The 14,881-nt window shown below is 42.7% G+C and overlaps 1 protein-coding gene across 1 annotated transcript in view; it reads left to right on the plus strand.

The window, feature by feature from the left end:
• MAGI1 (membrane associated guanylate kinase, WW and PDZ domain containing 1) overlaps nt 1-14,881 on the plus strand; it is a gene marked incomplete at its 3' end in the record, with an annotated part of 158,217 nt that overhangs the window by 84,185 nt on the left and 59,151 nt on the right. Inside the window, exons 3-4 of the mRNA XM_009573348.1 lie at nt 9,348-9,554; nt 12,279-12,489. Of these exons, the coding sequence (XP_009571643.1) occupies nt 9,479-9,554; nt 12,279-12,489 (287 nt within the window). The remainder of the gene's footprint in view (nt 1-9,347; nt 9,555-12,278; nt 12,490-14,881) is intronic.

Below are 14,881 nucleotides of genomic sequence, written 5' to 3' on the forward strand. Positions count from 1 at the left end.
GAAAGATTAGAAAACAGGGAGCCGTCAGAAGAGGAGTAATACACAGGACCTTGATGCTGTTATGGATACTATTGATTTGGAAAGAAGAAAGAACAAGCAGAAGAGAACAGTTGGAAACCGTAAAGGAGTAGGAGAGTGTGTCCGGTTTTGAAAGAAAAACCTGGGTTTTGAAAGTGCTCTAATCGCAAAGAGAGAAACTGCAAGCTGAATAGGACAAAAAAGGTGTTGCCTACCTACTGGGCTACATAATGTCATTATTATTTCTTTTTTTGCACTGCAAATAGGTTCCTGTGGGCAGTTTTTGATTCACATCCCGGTGAATGCAGAGCAGGCATGGCAGCTGCTTTTCTGCTCACCTGTGACCTTCCTGGTGTGTTCTGCACCCAAAATGCTCCAAAAACCCTGATCGGGTGGGAGGGGATGTTTGAAAGCCTTAATTCCTGAGGTTTTCAGTTCCAGTTTTAACATGCTGCTTTTTAACCATAAAACCTAGAAACTACTTTTTTCCCCTAATGAAAGCTACATGTTGATCCCATGAATCCAAGAGCTGGAGCTGAAATCCTGGAAGACCTGCTCAAAGCTGTGATGCTGCACCAGTTTTGGTGGTTTTTGCATTATGTGCATGCTGGTAAAGCTGCATGCAACACGCTCAAGCCAGTTAGTAATTCCCCTTGACAATATTCATTAGGAAGGAAAAATCTTTTTGGACTGCACATTTAACTAGGCCTTCTGGTGGATAGGAAACCATGATAATTGTAATCTCAGGCATTTATTGACTGATCCTTCAGGGCATAAAATACTGATGAATGCATGGAAGTAGTTGTGTAGGTTACTAATTATTTAGCAATTACTCCTGCATTTGAGTTGTGGGCTCTCACAGGGACCCCAAGGGAGGGCTGTTTTGAGCAGAACTGCAACTTCTAGATTTTATTCCTATTTCTTCCCCTGCTGCTGAGTGGCCCTGGGCAGATCAGGTAACTGCTCTATACTTCACGTTACTGGCCTGGAGAATATTAAAACAACACTTACTTCTCTCTTCATTAATATTTCAGCAGATATCCTGTGCCTGCAGTTATCTGCTATTACAGGGAGAGAGAGAGTAGAAGCGGGAGATAGGTAGAGAGGTAGAAGCAATGGTATTTCAGAGGGCTGTGCTGAATGCAGCAGTGGAGATGGGTGCTGTGCAGAGACGCACGGGGACATTAGCATGGTGGCTGAATTTTGAATGGGGATGGCTGTGTCACTGGGGTCTGGTGAGGCTGTATTAATGAATGCCTGCCCAGCACTTAGTGATCCTCAGAAGAAAAAGTGCTGCACTTCATAACATGTGAAGGGTTATTACATTATAGCGTATTATTGTCAAGGCATCATCTTTCATTCTCAGGACAAGTGTTATGTGATTGCCAAGAGAAGTAATAAGTAATCTGCATTAGTCTCATGACTAAGATGTAATGGGGTGACTTGCTAACATTTTTAAAGTGTATAAAACTAGCTACTCTAGACAGGGTCTCCGATTGTGGTACTTAATGAATGTAATAAATTACCTTAATAGTGCAGTTAGAATTTCAGCTGAAGTAGAGAGGTGTGTTCAGCAACATGCTGCAAATCAAGATGCCTTTAGCCTAATTTATCTGATGTAGCTTTCCTTGGGTTTCTTTGCACCAGCCCTGCTCCCCCAGCTTCTGCAAAAATGGCTGGATTCTCTTTGCTGCTCTTGTGGTGTCTTTGCAGCCTGCGGGTCTCGCCAACTTGGTACAACCTTGAAATGAGAGCTGTGTCTGTGGCATGCAAAACATGACAGGAAGATTGGGCGAGTAAGGGTGGCAGATGCTGGGAATGCCCATGCAGCGGAACAACATGTTCCGCTTAATAAGATAAGATCCGCTTATTAATGTCTCCATACTACAGATTGACTCAATAAATCATAATGGCACCTTTAGCACCATTATAATGTATCATGCCGAATATCCACTTATTAACATCTGTGCACTGCAGAAAGATTCCTGTTCTATCTTTGGCTTTTATACTTTGCTTTCTTTTTTTAATTTTTTTTTAAACCACTAGTAAGAAAAAAAGGCAACATGTTCTTGTGGATGTGCACGATTATCAGTGTTAAGCGTGAGTGGTGCTATACTGAAGTGTCATCTGATAACAATGCTTCATTCTACAAACAGCTAAAGTGGTAGCTGAGTAACTCTAAAAGCAAATATTCAAATATCTGATAGAGTTTTAGAGTGGTTTTGAATTTCCAAAAAAACTCTGTGCACTTTCAATAAGAAGTTTTCCAATGTCAGCTCTGTCTGAAATTGTTCGTTAGCAGTCCTGCTTTTCACTATTTCTTGATGCAACTTAGAACACAAACCTTGGGGGAAGAGGTTGTTCCCAAAGACCTCTAGCAATAAAGGATACGGTGAGCTGGTTGGTTTTTTCCTAAGTTAGATTTCAGGTTATTTTAAGGCATTATTTACTCTCTAATCACAGTCTGATGTGTTGAAGGCAGCCGGGCACATTTCGGCATTTTTTCTTGGTACTGGATGTGCTCGGGACTGTCTCTAGAATTGGCTATTCCTCGCTGATGTTATCCAGCTCCCTTTGCAGCTCCCTTCTGCTCCAGGAGGCAGCCCAGCCTCCGCAAGCCGTGGCATTTCCCTTCCACTGCAGAGCTCGCCCCGCGCTGCGAGCTGCCATGCACATGCCACCGGAGAGGCAAGGTGTTAATGGGACACATCCTTATGGTGGGGGGATATATATATAAATATTTCGGTATTTGCAAGAAGAAGAGTTGCATATTGCTGTATCTGAACATCACATTTTCTTGATTCTTACAGCCTTGTGCTAGGTAGGGTGTGTTCCAGCTGCTTCTCCTGTGTTCTCTGTATATACCATGCACAAGCACATGCTTATCTATGTTCCCTATGTTTTTTTTTTTTAATATATTTGCATGTGGATACAACAGTTGCTCTAATATAGCTGAGATGAGGAAACACGCTGAGCTTCCATAGCCATCTCATGCCCCATGCTACCAAGATCTTACTGCTTATGTGTTACTTTAAGTATCTTTGCTTTGTTTTGGCTTGTTAGAAATTTTCCATGCATAAAATGTGCTTGGACGCAGCTGTACATGAATGTTAATAATAGCATGTGGCAATACCTAGTGATATCTCAACATGGGAAAGATCAGAATAAATGAGACTGATTTGATCTGTAGGTGATTTTCTGCTATGCTGTCATTGCCTAAGGACTCTAATTGGAGTATATGTTAAATTTCAGACGTAAATTGAAATGTGCATACTGTAACATTTTAACTAATTTAACAAGAAACCCAGACTGATCTTTCAGTTAAACTCACCATTAATAACTGCAAAAATTGACAGAGAATCTGCTGTTTAAAGCACATTGGATTGGCATATATTGCAGGTTAATTTCTCTGAGATCTCTTTCCTTGCCTATGTTTTGCTTCCGATCCAGATGCTGTATCTGCGGCCGCCTCCCGGTTGCCTGGATACTCTGAATTTCCTCAAGGCAATTGCTAATCAATGTGCAGTTGCAGCTAGGTGAATCCCACAGACAGCAGCCAGATCTGTCATCTAAATGTAGAAATCTGTAGCAGAATGTGATCTGGGAAGAGAACAGACAAAACACTGTAGCAGGAGCTCTGCTCCCAGGAATCAGTTCATCCTGTGCTAATCAGACAGAAGCACACTTGCTGGATTAGATGAGCAGAGGCTCTTCTGCTGAAATTAAGGGTCAATTGTTTTGGTTCTTGTACAATGCAGAGAAAAAGTATCTCAGTAAAGAAAATAATTACATTAATAATTACATTTAAAGTCTGCGTGTCAAGGCCTTGCTTAATTTTGCTGCTTATCTCCAAGTCTCTTTCCCAAAATACCCATTTGCATCAATACAGTAAGCTACAAACTGCTTTTTAAAACATGAGCTGTTAATGGAGTCCTTGTTAACACAGAGTGGTAGCTTTGAAGATCAGATGCACTTCTCGTGGACGCACGGTCCTCTGTGCTACACAGAGGCTTTTGAGTTTCTTGGGTTTTTTTATAATTGCAAAATTATGCCTCACAGTAGGCATCAGTAAATTCAGAACTGCGAGAACTCTGCTCAGTACTTTCCTGAGAGACAAATGCACTCCAGTCCCAGGCCTAATCTCTTCACACCGAAAAGCAAGACAAATTCTCCTCCCCCTCAAAAAAGATAATAGCTACAGCAAAGCCACCACCTGCAGATAAAATAACCAAAATATATGGTTTGGGACTACATTCTTCAATCAGCATTGTACCATTCGGATTAATGCTCAAGCTCGTGCTTGACCTTGCACGCAGCTCCTCCGCCTTCTTTCACCTCTCCATGTCAGCTCTGCTGCCCTGTCCCCACCCCAGCAACCCCCATGGTCTCATCTTCCCTCTCTGCAAGGTGAAACACCTACTTTCATATCCATTCCACTTTAGACCCTTTCAGATTGCATGTCTGTTCTTGTGCATTTCTAGAAACAGTATCTTGGATGGATGGAGTCTTTTCAACTCAAATTGAATGGAATGGTGATTGACAAAAGTTTTTACGGATTAGATTCATAGTTATTTTACTTATGGGTAGCTAATTGGTGTATTTTTGTGAATTACATTTCAAATTCCACGTCACGTAAAAAAGTTAAGGTTGTTTGTGAATTTACTGCCCATCAGGGGAATATTTAATAAGAATGTTTTGTTATTTTGAAATACAAGAAAAGTTTTCCGTTATCACTAGGCTTCTAAAACGTAAAAAGAAAGTTCTCTTGGCTGACAGTGTTGCTTTAATTCGTAAGCTGCAGGACAGGGTAGAAGCTGCTGTAGATTGCTTTCATTGATTATGATCACTGCTTGAATTGGCAGAGGAAGAAGTGTTATGATGATGAGAACTTGTCTTATTGTTGTGATTAGCTGTTACCAAAGTCTAATTACTGTGCGTGATGCTAAAATGTGTAAGCTGCTGACACTGAGAGATAAGGAGATGAAAAGAAATCAACTCATTCCAAATAGCTATTCTGATTTTTTTCATTATTATTGTTATTTTTGTGCACTCTCCTGAGTGGCGCTTTAGAGTGCATGGATGAAGTCATGGTTTTGGATGTAAAAGCTGCCATCAAACTTTGGTTGTGGTTAAATAAGCTTTAAGCACCAAGGGACTGAATAAAATAAGGGTTAGTGAAAGGTGATGACAAGGAATTCAGTTAATGGCATGTGCATCTGCTGAGTGAATGCATTGTTATTAGCTATTAATTTGGTTGCTGTAGGCAGGATCCAAATGTGATTGAGAAGAGGGTAGAGCGTAGGAGCTGGGTTCCCATAGGAATCAGACATGGGAAAGTGCCGTTTCTGCCGTGCTGGCTGCTTCAAAACTGGCATTTCCACAGAAAAGTAGAGGTTTTCCCACTGTCTTCATCAAGAAATCATCTTCATCTGGGAGATGGGCTGCTGCTTTCCCGCTTTGAGACAGCACGTTAGGGGGACAGCCTTCAGCAGTTTTGCAGAGCTTCACTTGAGCTGTTGGGGGAGCTCTGCACCCCGGGGAGTCCTGCCATAACTACTGTGCTGACTTTAGAAAATGTTTTGGGATCCTCTGGGATGACAGATGCTTGTGTATGCACATGTAACATGCTGTTAATAATTAGAGCTGATTGGATATTCAATACAAATTACACTGGCTATGAAGTTAGCCCCTTCTTTAGGCTTACAAGTGGCTAACAAAACACTGTTAAAGCGTATTTTTAAATGTATGTTTTTTCATAAACATTGACAGATTTAATTTAAACAAATAATGTCGAGTCTGAGTGTTTTAAAACTCTTTCACTGTCGGTTGTTAGTGATGCACGTTTGGATTTCTGAGTCACAGGGTAAATATTTTCTCTTTCTAATTTCTGGGATTAAACATGAGTTTCAGTGATAATTTTAAGTGCCGGTCCCTCCTAATGGTGTGTCTGCCCCCACACCTGGGCCCACGTGCCGTGACTTCAAAAAGAACTTCTTAGAGAAGAGAAATAGGTCTGACTGCATCTAGCAAACATGAGGAAAAGAGAGTATTTCCATTTTCTCTCATTCTCCATGTCACCTGCAAGCTGGGTTGGACCTTTCTTTTGCAGTTTTTCGTCATGAGCTGGGTTGTTTCCCAAACCTGTATGTCCTTCTGTGAATCTGAAGGAAGAGCTGTGATTTTTTGGAATATTGACTCAGGCTGAATCTGCCTTCTGTGGAGGAAAAAGAAAAGTTCAGCCCCAAGGGCTGCATTTCCCATATTCTGCAAAACAAAACCACACATGCGGAGCCATGCTCAGTTTCAAATTTATATTTGCTCTTTGTATGTGTTCATACATACTTGCAGGAATCCTCTAAGACAGCACACTGTGTTGGTAGAAGAAAATTATTCACTAATAGTAGTACCAACAACCATGGTTGGTTTGAAAAGTGACTAATGATTTTGGTGTAAGCAAATCTGAAATACTTTAGAGAAGCCTGTTTTTCTACTGAGGAACAGGTCTCAGTGAACTGTTAGAAACTCCAGCCTTGCTTGTTGCTAGAGGAACTGAAAAGGAACAAAACTCAAAGATATAATCATGTATTTCTCTGTAATTGGAGGAGGGATGGTAACATCTATGTTCTTGTCCAGGAGAAATAAAAATCCACACTAGGAACATCTATATATCCCCTTCATTGACTTTGTTCCATCCATCGCAAAAAGATTTAACCATTTACAACAGACCTGAAATAAATTTTGCACAAAATAGTGATATGCAGTGGCATGAATAAAAGCTGTTCTCATGTATATGGCACACACGTGGATCCCTCTGCTTAGCAGTTAACATCCTTAGAAAACACACATTTTGTTTGGAAAAACAAACAAACAAAAAAACCCCAAAACCCCCAAACCCCAAAGAAGCAGCATTCTTCAGGAGAAATGCCGAAGAGGATAGGACGGGAGCAGGGTTGATTATCCTTTTTCTGCCCACCTACCTTGGTATTTTCCCTTTGCACTCTCCCCCATTTCTCCTCTTTTTGTATAAAAAAGTCCTGCGGTATATAGAGCATAAGAATCATTTCTCTAGCAGTGACTGCAACCTGCTTGAGGAGTCTCCATCCCCATTAGATGCTCTTTCCAGAAGAAGTAATTTCCTTCTCCCTATAAATTATGCATCAATGTACATTTAAGATTCTGAAATGATGAACAGAAGATGAAAGCGTTGCGGAGCGTTGCTGCTCCTATGGAGCTGAATCCACGACGTTGTATACAGGCTCAAACACACCTTGTTAAGACAAACCTGCACGTGTTGCTGTCCTAGTACTCCGGCTCTAAAAGCATGGAGATAGGAGCTCCTCCGACCTGTCCAGCCTCAGCTCTGTAAGAAAGACTTTTTCTCCTCTTGGAAGGCAGTGAATGGGAAAGATAGCGACGTGTGTCCAAATTGGTCTTCCCAGATGGACTCTGCCAGCCTGAGCCAGGGTGATTCCCGGTGTCCCTTGCTGCCGATATGTCCGGAGACCTTCCAGAGTCTCAGACTGAGATCTGCGAGTGCTGGGGTATGCATGATCCCTGTGGCCTTACCCTAAACCTGACAACACGTGCAGCTTTGGGGTTGTAAGGGATGCTCTAATGGGAAAGGCAATTCAGTCAGCTAAACAGGAACTGAGATAAACAACTAGTACTTCCAAACTGAAATAAGGATATGTCATTTTGAACCTCAAGTGTGTGATGGCTGAACAGTATGAAATGCGTTGGGTGAGTGGAACTACTGCATGCAGCAGTGGGGCAGGTCAATGCAGAGCTGCTTGGCTAACTTTAAACTCAGTGTCATAGCTCAGTGTCTGAGTGATGTTGTTGGCTTCTGCAACAAAAAATACACATGCATATGTATAAAAATAAATGAAAAAAAAATCTTTTTTAGCACAGATGAGGTTTTAAAGTGCCTTTGCACAATCTGCTTTTGGCATGTGGTTTCCATCTAGCGTAACAGGGGTAATAAAGGAGCATGTGCACTTTCTGGGGAATGGATATTAAATATATAACATAATTATGTACTGAAAAATTGAAAAATGCTTTCAGGTTATACATAGGCTATGGAGATAGATGATGAATGTAATCAAATGTACATGCATATTTTAGAGAAGAATTTTGTGCTGCTGCCACAGTTGAAGCTATATGTGTGCACCCCCATGTGGGTTTATACAAAGCTATATGGGAGAGCATCCTTTGTATTTTGTCATGCCAGAGAGCGTAGGGAGAATTTTTAAGTTCACCGTTGGAATCTGAAGGTGGCAAATGAAAATTAATAATAATTCTTGAATGGAAAAATTTGGGGAGTTTTATGTAAAATTGTTGTATATCACAGATCATTGTATAAAAAGTAAAAGATGCGCCTTGCAGTAGACCTGAATTCCTATAATGCCCAGTGCTGCGGGAACCGATTCCAGACCTGAGATTCCTGTGGAGTGTTTCAGGGCAAGTCAAGCACCACTGTGGTGTTTGAGGTGAAGTAAAACAGGAACAGTGAAATACCTCTGTGCGGTTCTGGCATCAATGAACCTGCACTTACTCTGTATTTCTTCCACGGTCACATAAAATGACGGTGAAGTACGCCAAGCACTTTGCACTGTTTGCATCACATCTGGTGATGGCTGCCAAGAGCTGTGCGTTTGCGTAAGTGTGGGTGCGTCTTTGTCCCTTCAAGTTTTGCTTTAAGGTCTGGTTGTTCATTTCTACCCAAGTTGACCCAACTGCTGAGTTTCCTGTTTGAAGAAAGCAGTGCCACGTGGTACCTTACCTTTTCTCTCCTTTGACAAAGTTTTATTTTAGAGAGAGAATAGTTTTTGTTTTTTAAACGCAACATCCACCCTAGAAGAACCTGTGTATTAAAGCAGGCCATCGAGCCTTTCATCATTTATCTGGCTGATGGCAGTCATGAATTTTTTATTTTCTGCAGGGCTCACTCCAGATCTGCCACAGTGTTGTGTGGGTGCACACATGTAAAAAAGCTACTAATTGAAATTCAGATGTAACAAGATGAAGTTTTGCTATTCACCATGACTGCCTTTTGTTTTAGCCCTTGTACGCTCAGTGCACCTAAACAATGCAACCATTGCTTCTCCTTTTAGATTTAACAAGAATAACTTAAAAGGCAAGAAATATTTCCGTGTCTGCTCTAGAAATGAAATATGCCCCCTAAAAATGGGAATGGCATGTGTTAGTTTATTTATTTACTTACTTGTGGGGAGAAACAGAGATTTTAATGGAACTGAAAAGAAAATACAATAGAAATCTTGCTGCTATAAACTGCTCTCTGAAGATGCAAATGTCTTTCTATTGCCTAGGTAACTATTATGGAACGCCCAAGCCTCCCAGCCAGCCCCTCAGTGGGAAAGTGACTTCCACCGATGCTTTGCAAAACCTGCAGTCTGGCTCCAAGCAGTCGACTCCAAAGCGAACCAAGTCTTACAATGATATGCAAAATGCTGGCATAGTGCATACAGAGAATGAGGAAGAGGATGATGTACCTGAAATGAGCAGTAGCTTCACAGGTAAAACGAAAATATCACAGTCCATCCAGTTATGATACGTGGGGGGAGATTTTTGGAGGGAGATTTTTTTGGGTTTTGTTTTTAATGGATTACCTGCAAAGCTGTCAGTCCCAGACAGAACTGACCAACGACACCGGGATGGCAGTTGTCTAGGTGTGGACAATCACAGGCACAGTTGTGTCTTCTCAAAAGGCCTTGTGGGATTGAGCTTGATGAGAAAAAATGGGGAAAAGCTCAAATCCGTTGGTTGCAGAAAGTTCAAGGAAGAGTTGAGCTATGGTTGACAGTTCCAGTCATTATAAACAGTATGAAATGGCTCAACCAGGACACATTTGAAATTAATTATTACGCCTTCCAAAATATATTGCTGTCCTTTCCCCTTCCTTGCATCTAGAGATACCCATCACATACAATTACTAGGTCCTCTTCTCCAAGGTACCTTCCAGCAAACCAAGGGCTGCTTGCTGCTGGAATGAGGTCTGAAGCATGGGAGCAAGCTCTCTATTTCTATGAAGGCCTTGTGTCCTGCTGAAGCTACCTTTGAGCATTAGCTGAAAGATCACTGGGAACTTTTGCAATTTGAAGTCAAGTGCTGTGCAGGCAGATTCAGAGCAAAATACTATTGGAGATGAGTTGAGTTTCCACAGAAATGAACTGGAAGTTTGTGAAGCTCTGAGGGACAAGAGCTCTTCGTCATGTCTGCATGAGCAGACATGTTAGCACTTAGAGCATTACTTCCTCAGCTCAGTTTCAAACACTGAATTCACTTTTCCTAGCTCCCTTTGAGGTAGGTACTTAGCAAGCGGCATTATCCACACCTTCAAGCCTTTCACAGCTGCTTGCAGTGGGTGCTCACCATCACTGGCGCTTGGTCCTTTGTCCTCTGGTTACTTCCTACCACCATGACAATTTTCCTTCCTGCCAAAGTCCTGGCTCTAACATCTGTATAGAGCTTTAAAAGGATTTAGGCTGAGATTTAGTTTTGACCCTCCCTGGGCCAAACTGTCAAATGGATTTGAGGGTTGTGCTCTGTTACATCTTTCTAACTCAAATCACTCCTGGCTGGCCTAATCCCTCCCAGGCTGGAGTTTCTGTCTCTGCTTACTAGCTCCTTTACAAAGTTTTGCATAAGAGTAGTTTCTCATATGTTGTGACATGGCAGCAACCTCAGCCCTTGTCACAGGATCTGATGTTGGGAGGAAAATGATGGGAGATTCTGCTTGACCTTCTTGCTGCCCGTCTCAGTTTGGTGCCCCTGAACTGACTCTAGCATCATTTCTCTTCCTTGTTTTCCTTCACAAGATGAAATACTGGAAGGTGCAGCTCATTTATCACAGTTATCACACCCTCGCCCCTTGCCTCCATTAAATGGGCACAGAATCAAGAAAAGAGTTATTTCTCATATACCAAAGCGATTCTTTATGCTTATTTCACGTGTAAGTGTGCTAGCCATGTTAAAATGCTCCTGCTTCCTTAGAAGACTTCTCGATGACTTGTGTTTTCCAGACTTTGGCATGTTTACACTCGCAGTCTTAAGCTGGCAATGATTCATTCATGCTTCTTTATCTTGTCAGCTTCTACCTAAAAATATTGAATGCCAGGAAGGCTAGAAGGCAGGCAGCTGAGGTTACTGGTGTAGTGTAGATCTTTTTCTTCCCTCTTTTCCCAGTTTATTATTTTCAGCATCTTGCCTTTTTGTAAAGGCAGCACACAGACTAGAAATAGCACAGGAGCTGCAGTTAACGGCCCCCCCAAAAACCAAGGCTGTGGGTTGTGAGTTGAGGATGTCAGTGGTCTCCGGTGTTGAACTATTGTCATTGATTTTCAACACCTGCAAGAACCAAGCAGAGAAAATCCCTTTGCTAGACACAGGGGTAATTTTAGAATTTGTCTGTTGTTGCCAAAACCTCTCTGTGAAAGAGTTAGGGGCACAGACCTGGTTTGTGGAGAGCATTTACTGTGATTAGGGATAGAGAGAATGAGCAGCAGTGTTTCATAGATACAGCTCAGAACTGCATGGATATAATCATCAGAAATGTTTCCTTAGAGGAAGGAGGGCCAGACACGTCATAAAATACTCCTGAGTGACTTTGACTGGAAGGATACAGTGATGAGCCGTGGAATAAACCTCCTCAGACAGCTAGAACAGGCACTAGTGAGCAGCAACATGTGGACACATGCTGTAGTGCTGACATTCGTTTTAATTTTTAATTTAAAAAAAAGCACTGCAGTAAAGACGTTCACCATTAGCTTGTTGACTTTGAGCTTCTGGCTACCTTCTGCACTTGTAAAAATCTCCCCTTTTGATCATTCTTCAAACAGGAAATTTTATTCTCCTAATCCCTGTCCCACAATTGGCACTGCAGGAGTGAACCTGTAAGCCTGCTCAGAAGCCCATTGAACTCATCTACATCAGTGAGCCCTGGCCTCAGACAGCTTGGAAGACTTTGGTTACCTCAGCAGGGCCTGTTAGAGCGAACACAGTAGCTGATCACAGCTTCTGATTTGCGCTGGCGAGGGTCTGGCTGGCAGAGTGTGTGTGGGCAAAGCAAGCTCGTCCCTGCTGGCAAAAAGACTGCAGAGTCTCTGCCCTCGGTTCATCTGTTGCTGTGTCTTGCGAATTCAAAAGCAAGAAGAGGAAAACTGTAAGGATAAACCCAGAGAAGCAAATGGGAGGAGAAAAATACTGATTTTCAATTTTATTTGTGCTTATTCATTCTACAGCAGAGTCTGGTGACCAAGACGAGCATAATACGCGTATCGTAAGAGAGACAGCCCCACCGTCCGCGATTGATAGCCACACCAACGTTCCCACCACGGAACCATCTCAGAACCTCCCTCAATACCTACCTCCTTCTGCCGAGGATAACCTAGGTCCTCTGCCGGAAAACTGGGAGATGGCCTACACCGAGAACGGAGAAGTCTATTTTATAGAGTAAAGCACATTTTTGTTGTTCTAATCCCATCTCTCTCCCTCTCTCTCTGGGCATAAGTAAACCTCCATGGATGCATTTTGTGTGTGTATGTGTGCGTATTAAATATTTAGTGTATACAGTTATGTTGCAGAGCTGCAAGTTCTTTACTGCTTCTGAACGGGTTTTGCATTTCGTGATTGGATTAACATCCAAATTACTCCTGAGTTCAAAGGCAGGGGGAATTGCTCGTTTTATGAGGGTGGTTATAAAAGCAACAACACTTATAAAATATGGGCCGGTTGTTTTCATGGGTGGAATGAAAGCTCCTAATTGAAAGGGCTGAGACTTCATTTCTGGAGCCTGCCTCTGTGCGTAATGCAGCAGAGAGAATTCCTCCAGTCATGTGCTCAGGCGGCAGCAGAGCCAGGGAATGGACTTCGGGTGTTGTCCTCTCGTCAGAGCAAATGGGCCAAACGTGTTAACATGCTCCAGTGGTTTGCAGAAGGCATAGCTCAGTGCAGAGTAGGCACAGTAAGTTTGGAAAAGCAAGAAGTACCTTGTGCTCTGCAGACTTTGCCTAAGAGCTGAGTGCTGTCAGCAGTTTTATGATGATATTGATTTTTTCATGCCATAAATAATAGTCTCTAATTATACTTGTCTAGATTTATTGAGAGAGGAGTAACTTATAAAATGGGACCTGTTAGTGGAAAAGATTTCTTGCACAGAGTTTAGCTAGACATTAAAATTCAATTAGCTTTTGAAACTCAAGCCCTTAGCTGCCCAAGTAGAGGAAGGGGGTGAAGAATTGATTTTGGATTTGATGGTCTGTTTAATGCGGTCTTGGAAACTGAGATCCTCTGCCTGTGCACCAGAAGCCAGTGACCAGTTAGTACAGAAGAACCTCTTCTGCTAATGCCCCTCTGGTACTCCAGAGAATCATGCTGGATTAGGGCAGTGAGGGGAGCAGTCCTGCCCCGTCATCAGGAGAGGGGACTTTTGGACAGGGCCAAGGAAAGGTTCATCAGAGCAGGTTTTCCCTTGGCTGCAATGGCAGGGGAACACAGATCTGAGGAGCTGGGAGGACTGAGAGCACTGAAGCAGCTCTTCCCCAGCTGGGTGAGGGCTGCTGTAAAAAAGGCCATTTTCCAGGGCGCTCTGAATTACCTGAAGAGGCTCCACCAACCCCCTAGTGTAAGCCGAAGTCTAGAAGGCACAATGCAAATTCTCATCAGCTGCATATCAGATGAAACTGAAAAGTGTTCATTATACCGAATACGGTATTCTGCCCCTCATTATGTCCTCAGGGTGCCTCATTCTTTGACGTACTTTCTGGCTTTAATGTATATAACACAGCCTGAGTAATAGCCCATCCAGCCTGCCATTTTCCTCCCTGGAGGAGGACAGATGATGAGCGCTAAATGCTGCCCAAGCAGCCAGTTGCTCCCTTTTTCGTCCCCACGTGGGCCCCTGCTATCTTTCCTTACAGGTGCTTCAGCAAGGGGTTCTGCTGCTGCCACCGATTTCCCCAAAACCCATCTCCATCGCTGGTGTATTCTCTATGCCTGTGTGCTCTTAGCAATACAGGCCTGATATTTTCTATGTGCCTGTGTGCTCTTAGCAATACAGGCCTGTACCACCTTAAATAATTTGTTAGACCTTTTGCAGGAGAATCGTATGTGTGGTGGAAAAATATAGCCTGCATACACTGCTGTCTGACATGAAAATCTGGTAGCACACCAACTGCTTCCTTCCCTGCAGTGCAGATTGACCATTTTGGGAATACATACGCATCAGGGGTGATTTTGTGCAAGAATGTGTTAGTGTGGATGCAGCACTGAATGACTGCAGTCCTGTTAATTCTAAGGACACCCTGAGCCTAGAAACAATTTAGTTTGATTTGTATCAGATTAAGAGAGCAAGCTAATGAGGTGTGTGGACCCAAGCTGGCTCAGATGTCTGTACCGTCATCTACAGCGCTTTGGGTTATCAAGTCAGGGTGCTGAAGGGAACAGCATGGGAACATCTGAGCTGCTTGCACAGAACCAGCACAGGTCCAGTGGGGCCAGAGCTGCATGTCAGATAACTGATCCTGATGGCTTGTAGCTGAAGCAATTTGGCTCTTGAGATACGTTTCTCTGGTGCTTTAATTGGGATTTTCATTACCCAAAGTATCCCAGTCCCTCATGTAGATGTAGATCTATGCATGTTACAGGTCTAACACAATCCTGTCCCTCTGAGTGTTTGATCTGAAAGGTGTTTAGCTAAATTTTCTGGGCCTCAGCAAACCACACTGTTTTGAGCCTTTGGTGAACGAGAGAAAGTTGCAAGAAATATGCAAATATTTCATTGCTCTCCTCCCACCGCCCTCTTTCTCAGCTAGACTACAGACCTTCTTATTTGTAAGCTGGCAGA

This window comes from Fulmarus glacialis, unplaced genomic scaffold (assembly GCF_000690835.1).
Source record: "Fulmarus glacialis isolate BGI_N327 unplaced genomic scaffold, ASM69083v1 scaffold4532, whole genome shotgun sequence".
Taxonomy (NCBI): Eukaryota; Metazoa; Chordata; class Aves; order Procellariiformes; family Procellariidae; genus Fulmarus; species Fulmarus glacialis.